This window comes from Zootoca vivipara, unplaced genomic scaffold (assembly GCF_965207765.1).
Source record: "Zootoca vivipara unplaced genomic scaffold, rZooViv2.hap1.1 HAP1_SCAFFOLD_39, whole genome shotgun sequence".
NCBI lineage: Eukaryota > Metazoa > Chordata > Lepidosauria > Squamata > Lacertidae > Zootoca > Zootoca vivipara.
The window spans coordinates 1-27,087 of NW_028291085.1; the positions used below are offsets into that span (position 1 = coordinate 1).

At 45.4% G+C, this 27,087-nt stretch overlaps 1 protein-coding gene and 1 pseudogene across 1 annotated transcript; one reads left to right on the forward strand and one right to left on the reverse strand.

The window, feature by feature from the left end:
• The first annotated feature begins 642 nt into the window (after positions 1-642).
• On the forward strand, positions 643-26,677 carry LOC148683051 (endoplasmic reticulum disulfide reductase DNAJC10-like). Its single transcript, XM_088660217.1, has 19 exons — positions 643-762; positions 1,876-2,007; positions 3,275-3,368; positions 3,605-3,682; positions 5,144-5,187; positions 5,468-5,605; positions 7,872-7,961; positions 8,973-9,086; positions 9,660-9,774; positions 10,897-11,024; positions 14,129-14,245; positions 16,050-16,151; positions 17,140-17,295; positions 17,520-17,653; positions 19,160-19,213; positions 19,625-19,772; positions 22,182-22,301; positions 22,572-22,685; positions 24,000-26,677. Exons 2-19 carry the CDS (start codon positions 1,897-1,899, stop codon positions 24,009-24,011), a joined length of 1,869 nt encoding a protein of 622 aa, XP_088516343.1. The 5' UTR covers positions 643-762; positions 1,876-1,896; the 3' UTR covers positions 24,012-26,677.
• Positions 21,700-22,086, reverse strand: LOC118078334 (microtubule-associated protein 1 light chain 3 gamma pseudogene; annotated as a pseudogene).
• Positions 26,678-27,087: the final 410 nt, after the last annotated feature.

Genomic DNA, 27,087 nt, shown 5'->3' on the forward strand with positions numbered 1-27,087 from the left:
GGCGGCAGCCATTTTGGAACTGGGCGGAGCATGCTGCCCTGCCCAGTTCCAAAATGGCTGCAGTGCGACTTCTGCCGTGGCGGCCATTTTGGAAATTGGCAAAGCATCAAAAGTCACTTCTGAGCATGCTCCGCCCAGTTCCAAATTGGCGGCAGCGCTACTTCCGGTCTGCTACTTCTGCCCAGTCCCTTATTTCTCTGACAGCAACTTGGCAGGTATGGTTCCTGTTTGCACTGGCTTGACCCTTGCTGCATGCCTCCGAGGCAGCCATTTTACATTATGCCACAGCCCCACAGCAGCCATTTTGTGACTGTCACACAAAATGTATTGTAATGGAGGAAATACGATTAAAGATTATGCTTAATGGTTTATATGGATTGATAAAGAAAAATTAATTTCATTTGATTAATTGGGGAAATAGTCAGGTAACCGCCTGGACAGGAATTGAACATGCACTGTCGATGGAAATGGGAATGAATGGGAAACTATTAGAAATTAAGAAAAAAATATTTTGCTGTAAGCAACAAAGGAGGGGGGGGAGAAGCACCTTGAAGGGGGGTGGAGAGTCAGTTTTAAAAATTTGTGTGAAGTTGGAATTAATTTGTTGTTTTTTAAAAAACAGAAAACTAATAAAAACTATTGAGCAGAATTTTGACCCTTTTAAATGTTGTTGTTCTAGATGCTGCTGTTACTTCAGGAGAACTGTGGTTTATCAATTTCTATTCCCCCCGATGCTCCCATTGCCATGATTTAGCACCGACGGTAGGTATAGGTCAGCCCATGCAAGCTGCTTTTGAATGCATTCCCTGGATTCCTTGGGCAGAGGCCTTGGTGGGGAAAGGGGAAGACGCTTACCACGCCATGAGAGTTGAAGGGTATGAGAGAGCTGCATTGTTTTCTTGCCATTGACCTATCTGTGGCTCTATCACTAATCGTTGCATCCTGGTCTCCCATTCTGTGCAAGCATAGCCACATCTTCACACTTTGGCAGGACTACAGGACGCGGGTGGCGCTGTGGTCTAAACCACAGAGCCTAGGGCTTGCCGATCAGAAGGTCGGCGGTTCGAATCTCCGCGATGGGGTGAGCTCCCGTTGCTCGATCCCTGCTCCTGCCAACCTAGCAGCTCGAAAGCACGTCAAAGTGCAAGTAGATAAATAGGTATCGCTCCGGCAGGAAGGTAAACGGTGTTTTCGTGCGCTGCTCTGGTTCGCCAGAAGTGGCTTTTTCATGCTGGCCACATGACCTGGAAGCTGTACGCTGGCTCCCTCAGCCAATAAAGCGAGATGAGCGCCGCAACCCCAGCGTCGGTCATGACTGGACCTAATGGTCAGGGGTCCCTTTACCTTTACAGGACATTGACATCCACATTGGCCATCCATTGGTCATCAGAACCTGCTTTATACTCAACAGAGCCATGGGTCTGTCTATCTTAGTATAGTCTACATTGACTGGTAGAGGCTCTCCAGGGTTTCAGACAGGGGACAGGATTCCCAGTCCTACCTGGAGATGTTGGGGGTTGAGTCTGGGACCTTCTGCATGCAAAGCAGATGTTCTACCACTGAGCTACAGCCCTTTTCAACAAGATCTGCAAGGAGTAGAACCAGAGATTCCCCACTGACATGGAAAACATGAGGGCGGAAAGAATGAGATCCTGGCAGAGCTAATCAGAATGGTGGGCAAGATGGCATTGCCCTTCAACCAGCGTCTGGGCATGAGCATGGGTTTTTAACTATTGCGATAGAATTATATGCATCCTGGTAAATAAGCATTTTAAACTTCTCTTGGGAGCATTTCAAAAACGAATCACATTTTTTGGTTGAAAAAAAAAACCTGGGCTCTCGCTTTCTTCCCCCGTCCCCCAAATCAACTTGAAGTGGAGAGAATTTGCTAAAGAAATGGATGGATTAATACGTATTGGAGCCGTCAACTGTGGCGATAACAGAATGCTTTGCCGGAATAAAGGAATCAATAGCTACCCAAGCCTGTATGTGTTTAAAACTGGAATGGTAAGTAAGCAAATATTTGTACTCCTCCAGCACCCCTCCTGGGCAGGTAAAGGAGTCCCAGTCCATTGAGGATTGTTGTTGTTGTTGTTGTTGTTTTGAGAACCCAAACTTATTTCAGATTTAGGGACAGCCACCCATGAGGCCAAACGTAGTAAGTTCTATTAGGACGACCCTAGAAAGCAGCGTTGCCCAGAGAAAACGTTAGCACCACAAACCTGGACAGCAATGGCTCTAGGGCAGTATGCTTTCTGAATCTGTCAGGGGCCTGCTTAGAGGGAGCCTCCTCCCCTCTTGCTGACCGGCACTTCGCCCAGTGAGAGCAGCAGCAGTGGGTCAGGTGAGGGAAATCAAGAAGTGAGCGGCACGGAGGTGTCAGGGCTCAGCGATGTTGGAGAGCCCCTGCACCGCCAGGACCAAGAGGTGGAGGGGAACAGGCAGCCCCTTCCGGCACCCAAATTAAGGCGTGCCGCCAAACGTAAGGTCAGGAGGAGGCGTTTCAGGGTGCCCAAACTCTTATGCTGGTCCCATCACCGGAAACGTCCACTCCCGGATTCTGCGAGGTCATGTTCTTTGCCATCTTTGCACTGGAAATACTATGCACAATAAAACTCTTAAAGACAGAGCAGACTCGGACATTGTTACTCAAGAGTAGCCACAACAGCACCCTGGGGGGGGGGTTGCAGGGGGGTGCAGGGATGCTCTGTAGATATTACCGTGTTTCTCATATTATAAGACATGTCTTATATTTATTTTTTCCTCAAAAAAACACACTATGGCTTATTTTCAAGGGATGTCTTATTTTTTTCCTCCTCCTCCTGCCGCGGCCGGCATTGCTGCTGCGCCTATCACTATGTCTTATTTTCGGGGTATGGCTTATATTCCTTGAATGCTTAAAAATCCTGCTATGGCTTATTTTATGGGTATGTCTTAAAATATGAGAAACAGGGTACATACATTTTTACACCTAAGAGCTAAGGTTAGATTCCCAGATTTTCAAAGTATATTACAGGCATCCCCAAACTTCCGCCTTCCAGATGTTTTGGACTACAATTCCCATCTTCCCCAACCACTGGTCCTGTTAGCTAGGGATCATGGGAGTTGTAGGCCAAAACATCTGGAGGGCCGCAGTTTGGGGATGCCTGGTATAATATGAAGGATGTTGGGACTCGGATGGATGGATGGATGCATGATGTAATTCATTGTGTTAAGTATTGGCTAATACATACATTGCATTATTGGTTTAAAATGAGATGTGTTTCTCTCGCAGAACCCAGTGAAATATTTTGGAGACAGGTCCAAGGAGAGCTTAATGAGTTTTGCCATGCAGTTTGTCACAAGCACAGTGACAGAATTATGGGCAGGTGAGCTGCTGATTTAATGTCAAATTATTTTTAATTTTGCGCCTATTTCAAACCCTGCAATGCCAATAGTGGGCAACAGATAAGCCAACCTAAACCTCCCTCAATCAAATCTTAAGAAAAGTGTAGAAAGGATCATATTACTCTCAATGTCATGCAACAAGTAGTTTATGCTAAGTAAAGTTTTTGAATGAATGAAAACAGGTGGAATGTGGAATTATTTGTTTTCTGTTTTTCAGGAAATTTTGTCAGTGCTGTTGAAACTGCATTTGCTTCTGGCGTCGGCTGGTTAATAACTTTTTGTGCTGAGCAAGGAGGTGAATATATATACATGTGTACCTTTTTCAGCTATTAATATCTAAATTCATGCTTGGTTGCTAGCCTGCTGTGCCCCATTTCCTATTGAGATTGTTAAAACACATCCTCTTTTCTCTATGCTAGTTGATAGAGCTTATCTTTCAGAAGCATAGATATGTTCCTGGCTGCCTCTGAAGGTTCCCTCAGTCTCATCTGGACCTGCCCTACCATTAGGCAGACTCGAGCAAGCAGCAGGTGTTGCAAGGCAGGGGTAGCAACAAAGGGTTGGGGAGGGAGGTGTCTATGCCTTACAGCTCACCTATCTTGCTGCCCTCAGGCACCATGCAGGATGCTGCCCCTTTGTCAGGATCGAAGTGAGAGTCATCTGTCAGTCGGGTTAGCTGGTGTAATTAGGGAGCTGCCATCTTGTCATTTGCCTCAGGCAGCAAAATGGATTCAACAGGCTCTGAAGTTTGTTTTTTAAGCAAATGCATGTGCCATTTTTCAGACCTCCACATCTACTCTGCCCCTCTCTGCAGATGTGAAGGGGAAATGAAACTCTCCCCTAGCAGGCAGAGGTGTGTGTGTTGATCTCTTAAGAGGTAAAGTTCATGTTCCTCATTTCAAGAGAGAGACAGAGGAAGCGACATACATTAGTACCTCGGGTTGAGAACTTAATTCGTTCCGGAGGTCCGTTCTTAACCTGAAACTGTTCTTAACCTGAAGCACCAATTTAGCTAATGGGGCCTCCTGCTGCTGCCGCACAGCCGAAGCATGATTTCTGTTCTCATCCTGAAGCAAAGTTCTTAACCTGAGGTACTATTTCTGGCCTAGCGGAGTCTGTAACCTGAAGCGTTTGTAACCTGAAGCATTTGTAACCTGAAGCGTCTGTAACCCGAGGTACCACTGTACAGATACTCTCCAGATTTTTCTGGGTTAGATCCAAACATTGCCCTCTGCAAATGGAAGATCTTTTTTTTTCCATCTACAGACGGCTTTTGATTCTCCCTGTTGGAAAAGGAGGCAGCTTTTTCCAATTCTCTCACAGCCCTCAGTCCCCAAACTTCCCAGTGCAGATTTTTGGAGAGTAGGGAGGGGAGGATCGGCAAAACTCTCTGGTTGGGGGGAGTGGATTCTGCACCTAAGGCAGCTTGTCTGTGACTGCATGTGCCAAATTTAACCTCTTTATAGAATCACAGAATTGTAGAGCTGGAAGGGACCACAAGGGTCATCTAGTCCAGCCCCTTGCAATGCAGGATCCTGTTCTCCAACATGGGGTTCAAACCCACAACTTTGAGATGAAGAGTCTCTACCGACTGAGGTGTCCCAGCTTTGCCCTTTAGTAAAAAGTCTTTGGAAGCACCAGAATTGTTGTTTTTTTAACCAAAAGCCTCTATTTGTTTGCGCATAGATGCATATACATAGATAAACATGAACCTGACGAAAAGCTCGTTTCTCAGACATCTATTGTTATTTTCTAGATTGTCTGACTTCCCGAACACGCCTCAAACTGGCTGGCATGTTGGTAAGCGGCATTAGATTTCATGACTCCTGAAACGGCCCACGTGAATCGGGCGAAGTTCAATGCTGACGAGTCTCATTGACTTCCGGTGGACAGGCACACCTCTTCCATCAAACATTGAAAGTGTTTAACACTGGGACATGCCCATTTTTTTATTTTTAATTAGGGTGGGAGTCACAAAACAGAAAAATGCAAAGCGTGAACTGAATGGGGTGCCTGTGCAAAGAAAGCTAACCTGCCTCCTTCTATCTGATCTCATGTTGTCTTGCTTGTCTTGCTACAGGACGGCCTTGTTAATGTAGGCTGGATGGACTGTGCCACCCAGGGTGAGCTTTGTGATAATTTGGATATCTCAACTAGCAGTACCGCATTCTTTCCGCCCGGAGCCACTTTAACTAATAAAGAGAGAGGAGGTGTTTTGGTATGAGTCGCTTTACGATTGGTTTGCATATCCGTGCGGTGAGGTGGCGGCGGTGGTGAAGGGAAAAGCGCCTCTCCCCCCCCCCCCCAAAAAAGAAAGAAGTTGATTTATATTTTAATTCCTCATATGTTGCTGGCCCCCAGAAGAGAAATTGAATTATGTGTCTTAGAAAACATCCACGCTTTATCTGTTATCTCTAAATCAGGCATCCCCAAACTGCGGCCCTCCAGATGTTTTGGCCTACAACTCCCATGATCCCTAGCTAACAGGATCAGTGGTTGGGGAAGATGGGAATTGCAGTCCAAAACATCTGGAGGGCCGAAGTTTGGGGGTGCCTGCTCTAAATGCTTGATTGTACTTTCTCTGCGTTCTCTTATCACTGAAACATTTTGATGCTGTCCTGAAAGCAGCAGAATTCACCCTATGTACCTGCATGCTTACACGTTTACACTTAATATAGACAGCTGCTGATACTGGACGAGGCAGTTTGTTCATTTATTTCCTTAATTTATGTGCCACCTTCTTCCTTCGTGGAACCCAAGCTGGTTCCCAGGAGGCCACCCATCCAGGCATTGACTAGACCCAGACCTGCTTGGTTTCAGCAAAGTGATGGCCTTGTGTGTCTTCAGACCGTCCCCGTGATCCATAGCCATCTGCCATCTAGAGCACCAGCTAAGGTTACTGCTGTTGCCTCCTCAGCTGAAGATGTATTGGTGTCTCTTGTTATAAGGCAAGACTCTTTTTCTTGTGCGGGAGTGTGCTGTGATCTTGATCGGTACAAGAAAAGGGGCTTCTTCTCATGCTTATATTTTTATTTAAAACGAACCTAAAAAAAGGAAGAGCATGGTCTAAGCAGAGGGTCGCACTGATTTTAACAAGGAACACAAACCAATTCTGAAATCAGATCGGAACCAGTCAGAATTAAGCGCTGACTGGGTCGTGCCCCAAACCAACAACCACCTGGTTCCTTGCCTACTTCAGAGCTGTGTATCGCTGCAAGTTCCTTCCTTCCTAACAGGGAAATAATATTACATGATGTGCTAATAGGCATGCTTTGTTAAATATTCCAAACATCCCAAAGAAAACTGAGGAAGCAGTATATTTAAGGGTTAGGTCGGTGCGAACTCCATCATAAATTAATGCTGCTTCGAGGGTAGACCTGTTACAAACACTAGACGTAGTTTCTGCAGTGGTCCATTTTCAGGACTATCGGTAGGGCAGTTTTGGGTTTAAGATGCTTGGAGGCTCACAGCCGTAGAGTGAGTCTTGTTCTGCCTTTGGGTTCAAAGTTGGCCAACTGCAGGCTGTGACACAAGACTGCTCCGGGTCACCAAAATGAGCTCTGAATAAGCAAGAAGGCTCTGAATAACCCAAGTCAACTCGTAAGGCGAATGGGAAAAAGACACCTTCCTCTTCTAGGGAGTCAGCAACAGGCATCTTCCAGGGGAGAACTTGAGCGGTGCTGGTTGCTCTGCCTGTCTAGCAGCTGCTTGCCCCTTCCATCCATACGGAAACCGTTTGAAGGTGCAGATGAGGAGGAACATGTAGCTGGCAGCAGTTCTGCTGTTTCTAGACTTTCCTCCTACCCGGGGTCATTCCAGGCAGTGCACGAGATGCTTTGAGGGATAGGAGAGTGACGGAAATAGACTGGGCTAGATGAGGACATAATCCTCCTTCTCCTTCTCTGTGCACTCCTTCCGTCTTTTTAAGCCGTCCTCCAAAGCCATTCACGGTAGCGCAGAGATAAGCTTCTGGAATTCTGTTATTTATTTCATTTATTGATCACTTCCCCGTGAAGCACCCCGAAGTGCTGTACAATATAACGGCATATATGAAGCCATTTATATACAGCTAAAACAACTGCATAGATAAAACATTCCCTTGAAAAAACAATCAGACATAGAGAAACAGTTTGCAACAAACAGTGCCTACGTGAATGAAATCAGTTCAAATCCCAGATCCAATTGGGGGAAAGATTTCAGAAGGCTTGTGGAAAGAGGAATCTCTTTCGCAGGCACCAATAAGATTACAGCAAAGACGCTTGTTTGACGTGCGGTGGGAGGGCGTTCCAAAGGGTAGGTGCCACTACACTAAAGGCCTGATTCTAACATCATGCAAAACAGAGCTCCTGATAGGATGGTTTCTGCAGGATTCCCTCTCCTGCAGAATGCGCTGGTCTGTTGGGTATGTAGGGGATAAAGCAGTGTGTTATAAATATAACACAAGAAAGGATAAAACTCACATGACGATTTCCCTTTCCTTCTAGTTCCTGAACACTTTGGACACAAGAGAGATATATTTGGAAGTCCTGAAGCACCTTCCAGATTTTCAAATGATCTCAGCATCTTCATTACAGGTAAAGAGCGTTCTCATCTTGACTGCATTTGGGTGTCATGCTGAACCTTAGTTCAGAACAGTAGAAAGGAAACCATAGTCCTCCAAATATGACGGCAGAGACTGGTAACTCACAACTCCTGCCTCCCGCATTGTTTTTGCTGCATTAGCAGCACCAAAGTGACCTCTCCGGGGAACAAGCCTGGGCAGTGGGTATGGAGGTGCTGGGCTGTCCAGATTACAAGACACACACACCGGCCTCACTGGTGTGGTTCAAAGGAAAGCAGGGCAATACGTTTGGCACCAACAGGAGCTACCAGAAGGAAGTGTGCAAACATATTAGGGACTCCACTCCAGATTTGTGTAGGGTTTACTTCTCAGCCTTTTCTTCTGCCAAAGATGTCCCACAAGGCAGAGTGTTTGTTTGTTTGTTTGTTGTTTTGTTGTTGTTGTTGTTGTTGTTGTGTGTGTGTATACATATATATTATATTTTAGTTTCTGATTTCACCACAATCTTGCCATGAGGATTTTCTGGGATATAACAGGGAGCTCTACAGCAAAACATCAATGTTGTTTTACGCCATCCCAAGTACAATCGTATCTCAGAAGTTGAATGCCTTGCGAGATGAACGTTTTGGCTCCCAAATGCTGCAAACCCGGAAGCGATTGTCCCAGGTTTGCAAACGTTCTTTGGAACCCGAACATCTGTCGTGGTTTCCGCGGCTTCCAGTTGTTTGCAGGAGCTTCCAGCAGCCAATCGGAAGGCACGCCTTGGTTCCTGAACGTTTTGGAAGTCTGTTCGACTTCCGGAACAGATTCCGTTCGACTTCCGAGGTACGGCTGTATTCTGAAGTTCAGCAATTTGAATTGGGGCAAAATCAAAGAATCTATTTGATCCCCCTCTCTTTTCTTGCTTGATTTTGATTAGAATCTGCAGTTCTATAGAGCTGTGAGCCAGCCAGTTTCTTATTCTTCTAACAGATGGATGGATTTGTCTTTACCTCTTAATTTCTTTTTCTCCTCCCTTTTTAAGGATCACGTTGCTCATCACCGGTGGCTGATCTTCTTTCAGTTTGGTGAGACTGGCAAGTCAGATGGCCATGACCTTAAAAAACTAAGCTACCTCCTTAAAGCAGAAAATATTCAGGTGAGATAAGGAGAACCTGTGAAATGGATGGACATGGGTGGGGTGGAGCTGGGGACTTGTCTCAAAAGAATATGATCAGGCTCAATATCTTCCCCCCAACCTGCAGAGCTACGTAGTCTCCTTTCACTTGAGACCTCATCCTTCTGGCTAGGCTATTGTTGGGACACTTGTGGCATTACAGATGTTGGAATGCAGATGTTGGAATACAACAGTGCTGGCTGGTGCTGATGGGAGTCTGGAGTTCAGCAACTTCTAGAGCAGGCATCACCAAACTGCGGCCCTCCAGATGTTTTGGCCTATAACTCCCATGTTCCCTAGCTAACAGGACCAGTGGTCAGGGATGATGGGAATTGTAGTCCAAAACATCTGGAGGGACGAAGTTTGGGGGTGCCTGCTCTAGAGGGCCCCAAGTATCACATCACTGACCTAACCCACGTTGCTATATTTTTGTTTCGATGGGGGGGGGGAATAGACGGGTTTAATAGCGTTCATGAAACCCTTAAATGCATTTGTGATATTTAATGGATAAATTATCCTAGGGTCGTAACCAACAAACGGCTTTTCATTTCACAGGTTGGCAAGTTTGACTGCCTTTCTGCCCCAAACGTTTGTAATGATTTGTACGTTTACCAGCCGTGTGTCGTAGTCTTTAAAGGAAGGGGAATAAACGACTATGAAATTCACCACGGTAAGTGACTCTTGCGTAGAAAAGTTACAGGTTGTAACAATCCCCATGTAATGTCTGCCCCTTAGATACACTTTTAGCCTGAAGGATTCTTGCTCACACAGTGGAACCTCCGTTCCCGAATGCCTCCATTATTGTATGGTTCGGCTCCTGAAAGCCGAAAACCCAGAAGTCAATGTTTCCATTTTCTAACGTTTTTCGGAACCCAAACGTGCGACGCAGCTTCTGCTGAGTGCAAGAAGCTCTTGCAACCAATGGAAAGCTGCGCCTCAGTTTCCAAACGTTTCAGAAGGTGAACGGGCTTCCAGAATGGATTTCGTTCGCGAACCGAGGTACCACTGTACAACTCTGATCAATTTCTAACAAATTACCTTGCTTTGCCCTGTGCTATACTGTTGGGAGTTTTGCTCTTTCATTTTTCCAGAGCCAGAATTTTGCTTGGGGTTTTTGGCCAGTTATTTTTATTGGTTTTTCCATAGTTCAAAACAAAACAAAAACAAATTATGACCAAATTGATACAAATTAATACAAATGTTATATAAATTTTAAAGCTGACTTCCCGCCCCCAATATTTCCTCTATTTTCCTCCCTCCTTTGATGCTAGAATTTTGATACTTGCTAGCTTCACGCTTTTAACATTGCTTTATGACTAGCAGTCTGTTTTTATACACTGCTTGGGTGTTCTTTAAATGCAGAGTGGCTTATGAATTCGTAAAGAAATAAATCCCCCTCTGCCTTTCACAAAGAGTGCCGATTTCTATTGTGATAATCCTGTGAATTTCTGAAGTATGAGTGATTAATATCTGACATGGCTGACTGCCACTTAAACATACCAAGCCACATTTGGGAGGGGAAAGATCTTGTAAAACTCGGTCAGCCCTTTGGGTTGAATCCCAGCAAAGTCATCCTTGGACTAGACCTGCTGAAATCCATGGTGAATTCAATGGGTCTAAGTCCAAGTATGACTTAGTTGGATGCAACAACCCTATTGCCTGTTAAACTGGACTGAAAAATAAATATGTACATTTTTTGGTCCTCCCCTCCCCTTATTTTCCATCCTACTTTACTGAGCAAATAATAGGGAGCTAATCCTCACGGACGCTTTGTTTTCTTTTTCTTTTGAAGGAAAGAAGATTCTGTACGACATAGTGGCTTTCGCCAAGGAAAGCGTGAATTCCCATGTCGTCACTCTTGGGCCTCAGAATTTTCCTGGCAAAGAGAAGGAACCATGGCTTGTCGACTTCTTTGCACCTGTAACTATTGCAGCACCTCATTCTCCCATAGAGATGTAGGCCGTGTTGCATCCAAAGCTATTTGGCTGTGAATGGAACAAAAGGACTTCACCTTCCTTCCTTCCTTCCTTCTTTCCTTGCCTTGCAATCTCCAGTGCACCTTCAGAATTTGTTCCAAAGGGTTGGGGGATGTTCTGGAGCAGATTTGGGGCGAGAATGGGCTGAGGGGAGAGAGGTGGAGAAGGTGAAGTCCTGTTGTATGAGTGGAAGTCCATCTTCACAATGTAGCGGTTCCTCCCACTGTGCTATTATAACTGTGAAAGTATTTTAAAAGCTGCTGCTTCTTTGGTGATCATTCGTAGCCGAGTAAGATTGTCTTCCATGAACATGGTCTTAACAGTGAGTCCGTAAGTGACTGTGGAGGCCAATTCTGGATCCACACATCCTTCCACAAAGGGGACATAGTTTTCCAGGCAGGAGTTGATCACAGTGAGGGTTTGCCAAACATGCCTTCATCTTAGTGCATTTCTCCTTTTCGTCCTGAGTTTGAGCATCTTTAAAGTCCATGACTCTTTTGGTAGAAGAAGAAGAAGAAGAGTTTGGATTTGATATCCCACTTTATCACTACCCTAAGGAGTCTCAAAGCGGCTAACATCCTATCCCTTCCCCCCCCCCCCACACACACACACAACAAACACTCTGTGAGGTGAGTGGGGCTGAGAGACTTCAGAGAAGTAGCCCAAGGTCACCCAGCAGCTGCATGTGGAGGAGCGGAGACGCGAACCCGGTTCCCCAGATTACGAGTCTACCGCTCTTAACCACTACACCACACTGGCTCTCTCTTTGGTAAAGGCTGTTCTCCAATTGGAGTGCTTGTAGCCAGTCTTTCCCAGTTGCCTGTGTTTATACTACATTGGGAATAGAATAGTTGCTTTGGTAGATGATAATCAGGCAAGGCATCCGGACAACATGACCAGTCCAATTCTAGGCTGGCATGTAGAAATGTTTCATTCCACAGTATTTTGCAACAGCAGTGTTTCCTGCTTTAAAATAGTTACCTGGTAAGCAGAGGGCACTTAGAATTGGAGGAGGAAGGGATACAATGGAAGACATAACCAACCATAGAATCATAGAATTTTAGAGTTGGAAGGGATCCTGAGGATCATCTAGTCTAAAAAACCCCCACCTGTATTGCAGGACTCTCAACTAAAGCATCACTGATGAATGGCCATCCAACGCCTGCTTAAAAATATCCAAGGAAGGAGAGTCCACAACAGACAGTGGAGTCTGTTCCACTGCTGGAACAGCTCTTGGCATCAGAAAATTCTTCCTAATCTTTAGTTGGAATCTCCTTTCTTGTAACTTGAAGCAATTGATTTGGCTCCTCCAGTCCGGACGAGAGAAAACAAGCTTGCTCCCTCTTCCATATGACAGCCCTTTAGATATTTGAAGATGGCTATCATCAGCACCCTGCCGCAAGACCATGTGTCCTGTATCTAAGGCAGGCATCCCCAAACTTCGGCCCTCCAGATGTTTTGGACTACAATTCCCATCATCCCTGACCACTGGTCCTGTTAGCTAGGGATCGTGGGAGTTGTAGGCCGAAACATCTGGAGGGCCGCAGTTTGGGGATGCCTAATCTAAGGCATCCCCGAGAGCTACCTGTTCCATCTCTTTAGAAAAACTCAATGGAAAGAGCTCACAACCTCCGGGAATTTCTGAACTGCTCATGTAATTAGGAAGGTTACATTGGCATTTACCCTACATCTGTCTGTAGCCTAAGCTTCGTCATAGTTTAGTCAGAAAATGGTTTTTTGTTGGTTTGTTATGGGGAGAAGATAATATATAGCTCTCCTACCAGGGTTGTGGGGAGAATCTTGGAAGGGCAGGAACCACCCAGCCCACCAATATGCTGGGCTCACACCAGCAAGGCAGAAAGTGGGCTGTTGGTGTTTCTCTGTGGGGCTTTCATCTTCTTTTGTGGGCTGATGTGTTTCCGACCCAAATTCTTTCCTCCTATTTGTCCCAGTAGGAAGGGAAATTGCTATATCATCTCCAGGGTTGGTATACTTCCCTTCACCCCTCTTTTGGGATTCAGCCCCTAGCACACACCCCTTTTGACAATACCACTGCCAGATCACCAGCTGAGTGGCGAGGGATTGGAGGTTTCTGCCCTTGCAGTGAGGGAAATTAGAAAGGGCAAACCCCTTTTGGTGCCTCTCTGCTTCCTTCTCTGGGGATGAAGAGGGAGATTCCAGGACACCTTCTGGGAGAGCCATAGGAAATAATAATTTATTATTTATACCCCGCCCATCTGGCTGGGTTTCCCCAGCCACTCTGGGCGGCTTCCAACAGAAAATGAAATAAAACAATCTATTAAACATTAAAAAGCCTCCCTAAACAGGGCTGCCTTCAGATGTCTTCTAAGCCGTTTTTCTCTTTGACATCTGAGAGAAGGGCGTTCCACAGGGCGAGCGCCACCACCGAGAAAGCCCTCTGCCTGGTTCCCCGCAACTTGGCTTCTCCCAACAAGGGAACCGCCAGAAGGAACCGTCTGGACCTCAGTGTCCGAGCAGAACGATGGGGGTGGAGACGCTCCTTCAGGTATACTGGACCGAGGCCATTTAGGGCTTTAAAGGTCAGCACCAACACTTTGAACTGTACTCGGAAACGTACTGGGAGTCAATGTAGATCTTTCAAGACCAGTGTTATGTGGTCTCGGCGGCTGCTCCCAGTCACCAGTCTAGCTGCCGCATTCTGGATTAATTGTAGTTTCCGGGTCACCTTCAAAGGTAGCCCCACATAAAGCGCATTGCAGTAGTCCAAGCGAGAGATAACTAGAGCATGCACCACTCTGGCGACATAGTCCGCGGGCAGGTAGGGTCTCAGCCTGCGTACCAGATGGAGCTGGTAGACAGCTGCTCTGGACACAGAATTGACCTGCGCCTCCATGGACAGCTGTGAGTCCAGAATGACTCCCAGGCTGCGCACCTGGTCCTTCAGGGGCACAGTTACCCCATTCAGGACCAGGGAGTCCCCCACACCTGCCCGCCTCCTGTCCCCCACAAACAGAACTAATTTATACTTGGTGGTTGTAGTTGTTTTTCCTCTCTCTCTCTCTTCAGTGGTGCCCCCCTTGTCGAGCTTTGCTGCCGGAACTGAGGAAAGCATCAAAGCAACTCTACGGTCAACTGAAAGTTGGGACACTAGACTGTACAGTTCATGAAGGGATTTGCAACATGGTAAACTGCAAGTATAAATACTTTCCCCACATAAACGTAGCTTCGTTCCAGTTGTGAAAAGTGATATCCCAATTGTTTTGCAGTCAAAGTGATGGAAATTAATTGGACCGCAAGTCATACCAAATCCCCGCTGTGTGTGCTGGCTCATGGCACCTATAAATCACGTTAACTTTCTTTGTAAGCCGTTCGCTGCTGCCCCTTTAACTCCTGCATACTTTTCAGCTCTCACAGACATGAAACTCCATGAACTTGGGAGTCTTGCAAATAAAAGTTCATAGAATAGGAAGCAGGCATGGAATTTGAGCTGACTTAGAAGACTGGCTTCTGAATGTTTAAAGAGACACAAAAAAGAGCTAGATTTTCAGGCACCATTGTATGGAAAGCCTACCACAAACCTGACTTGTTTTTAAAGTAAAGGCCTGAGTTTTGAGATCTAAAAAGCTGAGGGGATTCCTTCCTTGCATCATATTATATTTCACCTCTTTATATCTATATTAAAAAAAATGAGTGCAAGGCACTTTAGAAGAATTAAAAACCATAGGGTGCTATCCAACTAAGTTCTGTTCAGATTAGAATAATTGAAATTAATGGGCCTAAAATTAGTCCTGCCCGTAAATTTCCACGGACCTACTCTGAGTATGACTAATATTAGATACAGCCCATTATCACTGTATTACGGGAAACAGAAATCTGTACAACTTTTAACTTAAAAACACTAGCCAGCATCCCTCTCATTGTTATGCTGCACAAACCTTCTCTATACCACACAGGTTTGTGGTTGTTGGTTTTTTTGCAATTATTGGGGTAACGGGGATTTCCTTTAAAGGGCAGATCCACACAATACATTTAAAGCGCATTGAACACACATGGCTTCCATCAAAGGATCCCGAGAACTGTAGTTTGTTAAGGGTGCTGGGTGCTGGAGCTATGGTTCTCAAGATTCTTACCAGGAAGTTATGTGCCTGAAATAATAATAATAATAATAATAATAATAATAATAATAATAATAATAATTTATTTATACCCCACCCTCCCCAGTCAAAACCAGGCTCAGGGCGGCTAACACCAATAAAATTACAATAAGACATGAAAGAAAAGAAAACAATTGATTAAAATACAGATTAAAATACAATACTAAAATTTAAAATGCAGCCTCTTTTTAAGTAGTCCATAAATCAAAACCATGAGGGAGGAAAACACAGGGGTCAGACTGAATCCAACCCAAAGGCCAGGCAGAACAGCTCTGTCTTGCAGGCCCTGCGGAAAGATGGCAAATTCCACAGGGCCTTGGTCTCCTGTGAAAGAGCGTTCCACCAAGTCGGGGCCAGTACTGAAAAGGCCCTGGCCCTAGGCGAGACCAATCTAACCACCTTGTGGCTCAGAATCTCCAGAATGTTGTTATTTGTGGACCTTAAGGTCCTCCGCGGGGCATACCAAGAGAGGCGGTCCCGTAGGTATGAGGGTCCTAAGCCGCATAGGGCTTTCAAAACCAGCACCTTAAACCTGATCCTGTACTCCACCGGGAGCCAATGCAGCTGGTAAAGCACTGGATGAATGTGATCCCGCGGCAAGGACCCCGTGAGGAGCCTCGCTGTGGCATTCTGCACCCGCTGGAGTTTCTGGGTCAGCTTCAAGGGCAGTCCTTGGATGTGGTTTGTATGAAGGCTATGGATCTGCCCTTAGGTTTTAGCCCTGAGAACTTGACCTGCCCAAATACTAAATGAAAAGGCAGAAATCAGTTGAGGCTTAAAGGGGGATCTCTCCCTGTGATTTCTGAAGATGTTTTCATCTTGATCTTTCGCAGCACAACATTAGAGCTTACCCAACAACGGTGGTATTCAACCAGTCTCACACTCACGAATACGAGGGGCATCACTCTTCTGAGCAGATCCTGGAGTTTATTGAGGTAATTTTTGAATTTTGTGAACGTTCTGTTGCGCCACGAAAAGTTGCTGTTTGGTCTTTGAGTTCCTGAATGGAAGTTTGAAGGAAACCTACCATACTAACCATAGCGGATAGCTCGATGAAGGTTTCGACCCTGTGTGTGGCAGCTGTGAAAAAGCCAAATTCCGTGCTAGGGAACACCAGGAAAGGAATTGGAAAGAAAACAACCAATGTAAAAGGGCCGTTATAAAAATCCATGGTGCGACCGCATTTAGAATACCGTGTACAGTTCTGGGCACCTCACTTCAGAAAGGATAGTGTAGAGTTGAAAAAGGTTCATTGCAGAAGCTGGGTCATGTAGCCTCAGTTGACTTGTTCATATCCCATGATTTTGTAAGCCATTCTCAGTATCTGATTTGTTTTCCCATTGCTTGCCTTCAGCCAGGGGTGGGGAACCTTTTTCCCCTGTCCACAAGCTTTTTTTGGGGGGGGGGTTACATTCCAGTGATGGGCAGGGTCAAAAAGTAGTTGGAGCTGAAGCCAAAAGTGGAGTTCTTCATCAGCAGGTCACACGCTGGGTTTCAACAATATAAAATTCTCAACTCAGTTAAAACAGATGGCAGTTACAGAAATACAGTGGTACCTCTACTTACGAATTTAATGCGTTCCGAACGCACTAAAGTCAAAAACGCACTGTAAGTCGAAAAAAATTGTAAGTCGAATCCCATAGGAATGCATTGGGAGAAGAAATTCGTAAGTCGAAGCAACCCTATCTAAAAATTCGTAAGCAGAAAAAATCCTATCTAAACTGCATCCAAGATGGCGGATGGAGCTCCGTTCGTAAGTAGAAACATTCGTAAGTAGAGTTATTCGTAAATAGAGGTACCACTGTACGGCAATCTCGTGTGTGTGTGTGTGTTAGTGCTATAAACAAATTGCATATGACTTGAGCTGTTCCTCCTATAAATTCTGAGAGCACTAAGTGAGCCTTCCTCTTCTCTGTGCTATAGGATCTCATGAACCCGTCAGTAGTTTCTCTCACACCCGAGACCTTCAGTGAGTTGGTGAAGAAAAAGAAGGCTAACGAAATCTGGATGGTTGATTTCTATGCTCCGTGGTGTGGTCCTTGCCAAGCCTTAATGCCCGAATGGAAGAGGATGGCCAGGGTAAAACCAAGCAATCACTTCTTTTCAGTGCCCAGTGTCAATCATGCTCACCTGATTACTAAACGCTTAGTTCCTTGTTCGTTTTCATTTTGCGATACTGAGACACACGTACCCCTAGCATGCATACCCAATGATCAGTACAGGATTTTTATTTTTACTCTGGAGGGGTCTTTTATTGCACTAGGTTTTGCCATTTTAATTGAATCATTGCTTCTCTATTTCAGTTGCTGAATGGGCTGGTTTCAGTCGGTAGCGTGGACTGCCAAAAATATTTCTCCCTTTGTCATCAAGAAAGCATTCAAGGTTATCCTGAAATAAGACTTTTCCCGCAAAAATCAGCTTCATCTTATCAGTACTAGTGAGTAATGCAAGTGCTTGGATTTGTTCTTAAATTCTTATTGAAAACCATGCCTGTTATGTGATGTAATAGAGCTATGGATCTGATAATCAGACTAGACTAAATCAGGAGTTCCCTCTGTACCAAAATCTGACAACCCCCCCTTTTTTTAACGTTTAAACTATCAGAAAGTACAAGTTATAACCTGGGGGGGGCTGTATTTTTTATTATCATAAGGTGTTCTTTACTTATTTATTTAAAATTGACTTTTTACTCACCTGATTTTACACTTTTTTATTCATAGCTAGAATTGTTAAATTTTCAATTACTTTTAATAATTTACCATTACATTTTACCTGAGAACGTTATTGATACAAATATTAGATGCCTTCCAAAAGCGTGGATGAATTAATATTGTCTTGCATTCCAGTTACTCCAATAAGCAACAGGAGTATTGCCACCCTTTCTAACTTGCCTGTTCATCTGAACATTGAAGCAATATCCTAAATTTATATAACCCATTTTTTAACGTAGATGTTTCCGAGTATTTCCAATTCTGCGCTATAATCATATAGGCTGCTGTTAAAAGATGGGTAACCATTTCTTGATCTCCTGGGACAATTGCGTCTTCAGTTTACCCAAATAATATATGTTTTTAGGAGTAGTTCTACCCACCCCTTATTAACCGTTGTTCTCTATACAGTCATACCTTGGAAGTCGAACAGAATCCGTTCTGGAAGTCCATCCGACTTCCAAAACATTCAGAAACCAAGTGCAGCTTCTGATTGGCTGCAGGAAGCTCCTGCAGCCAATCGGAAGCCACAGAAGGCCAGTCGGACATTCGGGTTCCAAAGAACGTTCGCAAACCGCAGCAATCACTTCCGGGTTTGCGGCGTTCGGGAGCCAAAACGTCTGAGTACCAAGGCTTTCAGGATCCAAGGTACGACTGTATAGTGAATGGGCTCATTTGATAATTGATATCCTATCATCTTTATCTCTTCTAATATTGGTGTGTTTGGGGTGTTTTAAAGCTTTTCGTTTTGGTTACAGCATGTCATTTCCTGCCAACGGAATTATTCCTGTGGAGGAAAGCATGCGTGAAATCTCACGCCAGATTTGAAATGGAATTCATTGTTGTGCTATGGCATATGTTCCGCCTGAGCAAGCATTTCACCTCGCCAGATAGAAGAATCTCCCCTCCTCCTCCTCCTCCTCCTCCTCATCTGCCTATGCGCTGTCCTGGGGGTTCCCCTGACCCCGAGTCTATTTGGGGGGGGGCGTGTTACGTGTGGTGGGAAACGGCATCGTGCAAGTGGAAGTCCTTGCTCAGGGCTTCCGCTGGCAGCGCCCATGAGATGAATCCTGCCCCATGTGGCTATTTTCAGGGAAAAATCTTTCAGCTGAAATAGAGAATACAGTGCCCAGCTAAATATCAATACCCAATGAACAGAAAGTGCACTACAGAAGTGTTGCCTCTTTCTGCCCATTTTGATTAGTCTTTTGCTTTTATACTTCTGTTTTTAACAGTAGCTACAACGGCTGGAACAGAGATGCACATTCGCTGAGAAGATGGGCGCTAGGGTGAGTGTCTGCCTCAAAATTTTATTCACAGTATAATTTTTGCGGGGGGGGGGGGGGCTCACATAGAATAATCAATGTAGGGGGCTGTAGGGCCATGCATGTAGGTGAGCTCCACCTTCCCCACCCCCACCATCTATGCTGTTGCACTGACTGTCTCACGTTCGGATTGTGTTGAAGGCTGTATGCATGAAGCCCCCCCCCCCCGAAATGCTCTTCAGACCTTTGCAATCCTATATTTGGACGCGAGGGGAGAAACTATTCAATAGGCCTCCTCCACTCAGGTGTTGATGATAACAGTGAATAGAAGGCACAAACAGGACCTTTCCTGGTGACAGGCCACTAGTTCTGGGAAGAATTGTTTGTGGGACTCTGAAATCCCAAGTTCCGTCTTTTCTTTTTCCCTTTCCAAAGGTATTTACCTCGGGTGTCTCTGGATCTGACACCTCAGAGCTTCACCGACAAAGTTCTGAACGGGAAAGAGCATTGGGTCGTCGACTTTTATGCTCCCTGGTGCGGCCCTTGCCAAAATTTTGCTCCGGAATTTGAGATCCTAGCTAAGGTAAACGGCCTGATCTTCCTGGAATGGCAAGTCACTGTCGGTTCAGTGCTCTCCTTTTTTCGCTCCGAGCTATTTTAGATGCATTGCGGCCAGGGTGGCCCCTGCACACAATGCCTGGGGTTGCCATATTCCCCCAGGTGAAAATCTGGGCAAAGTTGCTGAGCTTTTTTCTTCCTCTTGGGTTATTATTAGTATTTTCTGAACGATTCGCCCAAAATCTGCCCAGACGCAAAAATGGCTGCCTGATTCCTGGACGTATCTGGGAAAACTCGGATGCATGGCAGCCCTACACATGCCCAGTGAGGCCTTCTGTGGCACCTGAAGGGTTTTCTCCCTCCACTGAAATTAAGGCTTGAGAGGGCCATTCTACTATAATAATAAAAATAATTTATTATTTATACCCCGCCCATCTGGCTGGGTTTCCCCAGCCACTCTGGGCGGCTTCCAACCGAATATTAAAAACAATACAGCATCAAACATTAAAAACTTCCCTAAACAGGGCCGTCTTCAGTTGTCTTCTAAAAGTAAAATAGTTACTTATTGCCTTGACATCTGCTGGGAGGGCGTTCCACAGGGCAGGTGCCACTACCGAGAAGGCCCTCTGTCTGGTTCCCTGTAACCTCACTTCTCGCAATGAGGGAACCACCAGAAGGCCCTCGGTGCTGGATCTCAGTGTCCGGGCTGAACGGTGGGGGTGGAGACACTCCTTCAGGTATACAGGACCGAGGCCGTTTAGGGCTTTAAAGGTCAGTACCAACACTTTGAATTGTGCTCGGAAACGTACTGGGAGCCGGTGTAGATCTCTCAGGACCGGTGTTATGTGGTCCCGGTGGCCACTCCCAGTCACTAGTCTAGCTGCCGCATTCTGGATTAATTGCAGTTTCCGGGTCACCTTCAAAGGTAAAGGTAAAGGGACCCCTGACCATTAGGTCCAGTCGTGACCGACTCTGGGGTTGCGCGCTCATCTCACATTATTGGCTGAGGGAGCCAGCGTATAGCTTCCAGGTCACGTGGCCAGCATGACAAAGCCACTTCTGGCAAACCAGAGCAGCACATGGAAACGCCGTTTACCTTCCCGCTATAGCGGTTCCTATTTATCTACTTGCATTTTTATTTGCTTTCGAACCCCACGTAAAGCTGTAACCCATATAAAAGAAGTTGTGTGTGCTTGGTTTCCAACTCTATGATTCTATGATTCTTTGGACAATGTCTCCAGTTTGCGCATGGGTTTATATGGGCCCCAAAACCTTGACAGCCCCTGCCTTGTGGATTTGACATCCACTTTCTCAGAGTATCTCACTATGAAACTAGTTGCCAATCATGGAAGTAGATGTGGGTGCCCCCCCCAATTTATTTTTTTAGCAATGAGCTTTAACTCCTGTCTCCTCTTCCTCCTCAATTTTTTTTTTTTTTTTTTTAAAAAAATTTAAAAGGGGGAAGAAAGATGAAGTAACAAAAACAGCTGTGCGGTTAAAATTTCCACTCGTGGAACCCTCCAGATCCCCATTAGGCCAATCGGCTTTGTTTAAAATAAGAAAGAAAACCAGACAATAGTTTCCTGTGCAATATTAGTGGTGCTCTTTTTTGTATCTATGTCTATATTCGTCTAAAGAGATGAGGGAACAAATTAGTTTAAAAGAATAAGCTGGCAGTGGGTTAAAGTAATGGCCCTGCAGAGTTGGTTAAGAAAGTACATGACCCTTAAACACACCCTGTCACCTGGGCGCCTTTTCAGGCAGATACAACATAGAAGGTAGTTCAGTTGCTTCAGGGATAATGACAATAAAGCAGAGCCTGCCCGATGGTGAATACTCTTCTCCCATGCCACTCTTACACAAAAGCAGTTTAAAAATCCATGTCGTGATAACTATGCCTCAAAGAGAAAGGGAGGAGGGGGGAGACTGCAGAGGCCTTCCTCGGATTGGGCTCATGGGCCGACATCACCAAACGTATCTTGAGATGCATAGATAATGTAGAGGAAGCCGTCGTCATCTTTGTGGGCTGCGTAGACCTCCGAGACAGTCAGGCTCAGGCAGGGCAGGCTCTTGTTGTCCACCAGCAGGTAGAAGGCTTGAGTGGCTGTCAGGGACAGGCGGGCCCTCAGACTGTAGACAAACTGAGACATAGATAGATCCCCTGAAACCAGGAATTTGACCCGGCCCAACGGAGGGAGTGTCCTCTCCTTCTGGTAACGCTCAAGGATAATCGGAATCTTGCTTGGATACTTCGTCCTGACATCAGTTGTTTCCTTCATCCGAGAGGCTAAATTTTTCCTCTGCTTGTATGGACGGTCGTCACTCTGGAACCTCAACATCTTTCTTTAAAAACACAAAAGACCCCTTTCTCCCCCTCACCGGCCCTTTCCACTTCCACTCTACAGCACTAACTCCTTCCTCCTCAATTTTTAAGGCTGTTAAAGGGAAAGTGAAAGCTGGGAAAGTTGACTGCCAGGCTTACGCCCAGACCTGTCAATCTGCTGGCATCAGAGCCTATCCAACAGTGAAGTTCTATCCTTACCAAGGAGCAAAGGTAAAAGCACAGAAATCTCCATCATGTCAACTATGATGCGGGAAGGGGTGCAGTTCTGTCGTGGAGCACATGCTATGCTCGCAAGAAGGGGTGTATTTTGGTAGTCATTTTGGACTCACAGCTGTCCATTGAGGTGCAGGTCAATTTTGTGTCCAGGGCGACTGTCTACCAGCTCGATCTGGTACGCCAGCTGAGACCTTACCTTACCTCTGTGTTTGTTTGTTTGTTTGTTTGTTTGTTTGTTTGTTTGTTTGTTTGTTTGTTTTTAAGAAAAATGCATTTGGGGAGCACATAGACAGCCATGATGCAAAAGCCATAGCCGAACTCCTGATGGAGAAAGTAGAAGATATTAAGAAAAAGAGGGGAAAATCTTCCAGAAACAAGGTGAGTTTCCTTTTTCCCCACGGTTGAATTTGACACAGATATTTTAGCATATTTCTCCTCTGGCTATTTGTGTTCATGGTTTGCACCCAATGGTGCAGTGTTTCCCAACCAGTGTGCCTCCAGATGTTTTGGGACTACAACTCCCATCATTCCTGACCACTGGTCTTGCTAGCTAGGGATGATGGGAGTTGTAGTCCCAAAACATCTGGAGGCACACTGGTTGAGAAACACTGCAATGGTGGATTTGTTGCGATTGCTTCACCTACCCACTGTGTCACCTCCCCAAAAGATGATCCTGAGAATTGGAGAGACCTTCTGGAACAGTATGTGGGATATGGGACGAAGGGGGCCATAGGTGGGGAGGGGGAATCAGTGACTGTCAGGTGCCGCTGTCTTATCGGAGTGGAAACATAAAACTACTGTAGGAGACAGCCATCTGAAATTAGGTGTGCAACAGCAATACCATCTCTACTCTTGCATTTGAGTTTGACGAGATAGAAGCATTTCAAATACAGTGGTACCTTGGTTGTCAAACATAATCCGTTCCGGGTGTCCGTTTGACCCCGGAACAGTTCGCAAACCAAAGCGTGGCTTCTGATTGGCTGCAGGAGCTTCCTGCACTCAATCGGAAGCTGCGTCAGACGTTCAGCTTCCAAAAAACATTCGCTAACCAGAACACTCCCTTCCACATTTGCGGGCTTCAGGAGCCACAACGTCCGAGTACCAAGGCGTTCAACAAACAAGGTACGACTGTACTTCTAAGGATCCGCAGCAATTGACAAGAGATGTTTTGATGCTGAATGACTATGTGCTGTGGCAAGCAAGTAGCTAAATTGCAACGTCGGTCTACCCCAGGGTATTTGGTAGCTGACCTCCTCCCTTCCGTGCTTGGTGGTACTGTATCACTCCCCAACATCTTGAGGAAAGGTAGAATCAGTGTCATGGCATGGAGTCCAAAGGAGGAGAGCAAATTTGGAGATACCCGTACTTTATGGCTGTACAACGTTAAGACCTTCTTCGAGAAAATATAGGTCCCTATATATGAAATATCTTGCTTATCTGGCACTGCATGGCAGTGGCGGCAAATTATTCTAATATTCCCAAGGCAATCCTTTATGACAGCCTCTCCCAATTCTGTTAGGCTATGACTCTCAGCCTGCACAGCTGGTGGTCAGGAATGATAGGAATTGCAGTCCAAAACTCCTGGGTTGGCGAAACCTGCTTCACGCAAACATGAAAGGAACATTTCTCCGTAGTTTACTGCGTCATTTTAATTTCTTTTCCTCCCTCTCTTTGTCCCTTTCCAACAATCAGGATGAACTCTGAGCCGTGGAATGAATTCAAACTGAAGCAGCGGCAATGGAAGTATTAGATCATGCTTCCTCGAAGAGGAAAAAGGAGAACATCAGGCTTCGTGGACACAGCTTTCATCTCCTCAAATGCTACAAGAATGTTACGAAGCATCCCAAGTGCTCATTTGTAACAGGGGAGGAGACGCTTGTTCCATGAGTGATATGCTCACTGAGAGCTTTTCTTTTCCTGGACTTGAGACTTGATCAGTAGCGGAGGAACTGTAGCTTCCCCCCCCCTACCCCTTCTCCCATTCAATCCTCCCAACCTTTGTCTACAAAACAGTCTTTTCTTGTGCTGAAAAGGAACACTATTAATTTCCACTTGCGGTACTGCAGGTATATAGACTACTCAGCAGCACAGAAAGACTAAAACAGCTGTCTCTCTTTTTCCTTCCCCGGGGGAAGGAAAATTGTGGTCTGAACAACTATCTTACCTCTGGTTATTGTAGTTAGTGAGCTTTGTCCAGAATTCAGTGGGTGTTAACATAGGAGTTGGAAGAAGTTCAGTCTTCTTAGCCCACCTACATTCTAGAATGTTCCGCATTACATCCCGGTTTCTAAGCCGCTTTTGAAGAGCGCTCAAATGGTTGTGAGCAAGCACGATGGCTTCAGTGCTTGGCAGTCAAAGGGTGGAAGGGACCTTGTCTGTGTTGCCTCCCCACTTGCGGTCCGCCAGTTGCGAGTGCTAAGCCGCCATGCTCAGGTTTTGACACTGGAAACATCCCTGCAAGTGCTCAGAAGAGCGATGCGCTGCTGTTTGTCTTTCGTGATGTACAGGCAACTGTAACCAGAAGGTGGCAGTGCGTACACAAGATTGCTTGCTATGGACTGCAGCAGCTGAGAGCCGACACAAGCAAGACTTTCTTCAATGGCCACCTTAGTGAGCTAGGAGAGCTGAAAATCATGCCAACATATGTCACACCTGGCAACCAATGCCCTTTGGTTTCGGATAGTACATGGGCAGACGAGTCTAAAAAGCTGAAGACACAAATTTTCATGGCCCTCTCGCAGCTATGGCGGCTTATTTATGAGAAGTGACGTACCGTACTTTTCCGTGTTTAAGACTATGGTTTTTTTAATTAAAAAATCATGTTCAGAATTAGGGGTCGTCTTATACATGGGTAGTACATTATGGGGCTGTGGGATTGGTTGCTGCCATGAGTTCGAGATTCTTATTGGTGGCTGCTGCAACGGCTGTTGTTGATTGGCTGTTGCTGTGGCAATTGGGCGGGTGATTTGATGCTTTTTTCGAAAAAAAGCTCAACAACTCTGTGTCCCCCCCCAAAAAAGCTCAACAACTGTTGGCAATCCCCCCCCAATAAATCTCAACAATTTTGGGGAATTCCCCCTCCCCATTTTCTTAATTTTGAGTCCCCCAAAATAGGGGACGTGTTATGCACCGGGGCGTGTTATACACGGAAAAGTACGGTATTTAGCTTTAACTCTGCAAGTGTGCACTTGATTCTGACCAAACTAAACCTCCTGATGTATATTCTGCTCTAATAGGCTTAGTTTGGACAGAATCAAGTCGACACTCCCAGAGTTGACGCTCAATACTTTACTCCTGGTAAATGAGCCCCCCACCCCCAAGCTCTTCTACCTAAGCTGATTTCAGTCGGACTCGCTTCCGGGTAAACATGATTATAAAATGCAGGTGAAGCTTCTCCCACATCCAAGCAGATAAGATGCTGAGTTGCACCGTCGTGATTTTCCGCAGAATTGAAAGTACAGTTTATTTATTTACTTTTTAGTTTGTGTCACAGGAAATATTGTTTGATTTTAAAGCGGGGCACTTGAGTCACTGTTGGAGGCATAAACGTGAAAAGAAACCGCTGGATGAAGTCAGTGAGCCCGGCTAGTTTAGCATCCTGTTCTCAAAGCGGCCAATCAGATTATGCTCCTGCGGTTTCTAGCAACCGGCTTCATCTGTTTGGATACTAGCCTGCTCCCAGCCCTTTAAACAGAGTTGTAAAACGTAACTACTGGCTTTCTTCTTCTTCTTTTTTCTATTTTCAGTATTCCAAGTGCCTTCTGAACCTTGATCTGCTCAGTAATGAAAGTGCCAAAGCAAATTAAAGACTTGATGCACTTATCATGGCAGAGATTTTCACAGTCCATTTGACGACTGCGCCTGTGAAAAGTTTGCGCCATGAAAAATGTGCTAGTCTTCTAAGTTTTCTCACTAGATTGTCCATGTGAGGGGGGTGGACTTAATAATTAACAAATACATTGGAATTGATCCAGAATTACCTTTCTGTTTGCGGAAAGGATGGAGAGCCATGCAGTTCCAGGGGATTGCCAACCAAGGATGGGCTAGGGCGAGAGACAGCAGATTCTGGAAAAAAAATATCGCTCTTTTCTCCTCTAAATGGTGCACTTACCGTATGAGCAGACCTTCGCTCCTATTTCATTGATTTCAGTGGGTCTACTCCCGAGTATGACTTCATTATATATCATCTCTAGAAGCCAACCTAATGTAACACCCACCCACCAACCAACCAATGTTGGCGCTTGCCAAAGTCTTAAATTGTTTTTCTGTATTAGTATCTGTACTGTACTGCCCCCAATTTTTATTTGAAAATCCCATGCTGGGAATTTTGAATAATAACCCTCCTCTCGCTAAAGACTGGGCATCTAGAATATTGTTTGGGTTTTTTTTTTAAAAAAAAGGTAGATATACTTTGCAACCACCCACTTTTATGAGTGACTACAGTTTTTTCCTGTGTATTTATGTAAGAATTATTCTGCACCTGTGGAGAACAGGTTTTATTTTTCAGCAGAGAGACACTTCCACAAACCACGATTATTTGGTGAAGCCTGCATGTTCAAGTGCCCAGAGTAATTAGCTCAGCTATGAATACATTTCTGTTACTGAATCACCAGCTGTTTCCCCCCCCCTAAAGGTAAGAACATAATTTAGTAACACAGGGAGTTACTAAACCTTCTGGTTCTTCCCGTTAGCAGATGCAAGACACTGGAGTGGATAGGATCAGAACACAGTATTCCTTTTGAAAATATTGCAGCTGTAGATGCTGCTGTGTCAGTTTCAA

Excerpts from the sequence above, each read along its gene's own strand:
- LOC148683051 (XM_088660217.1), top strand. The coding sequence starts at position 1,897 with ATGGATGGATTAATACGTATTGGAGCCGTCAACTGTGGCGATAACAGA. Across the intron at positions 5,188-5,467 it reads TCAAACTGGCTGGCATGTTG|GACGGCCTTGTTAATGTAGG; the intron begins GTAAGCGGCATT and ends GTCTTGCTACAG. Across the intron at positions 17,654-19,159 it reads GCTTCATCTTATCAGTACTA|TAGCTACAACGGCTGGAACA; the intron begins GTGAGTAATGCA and ends TGTTTTTAACAG.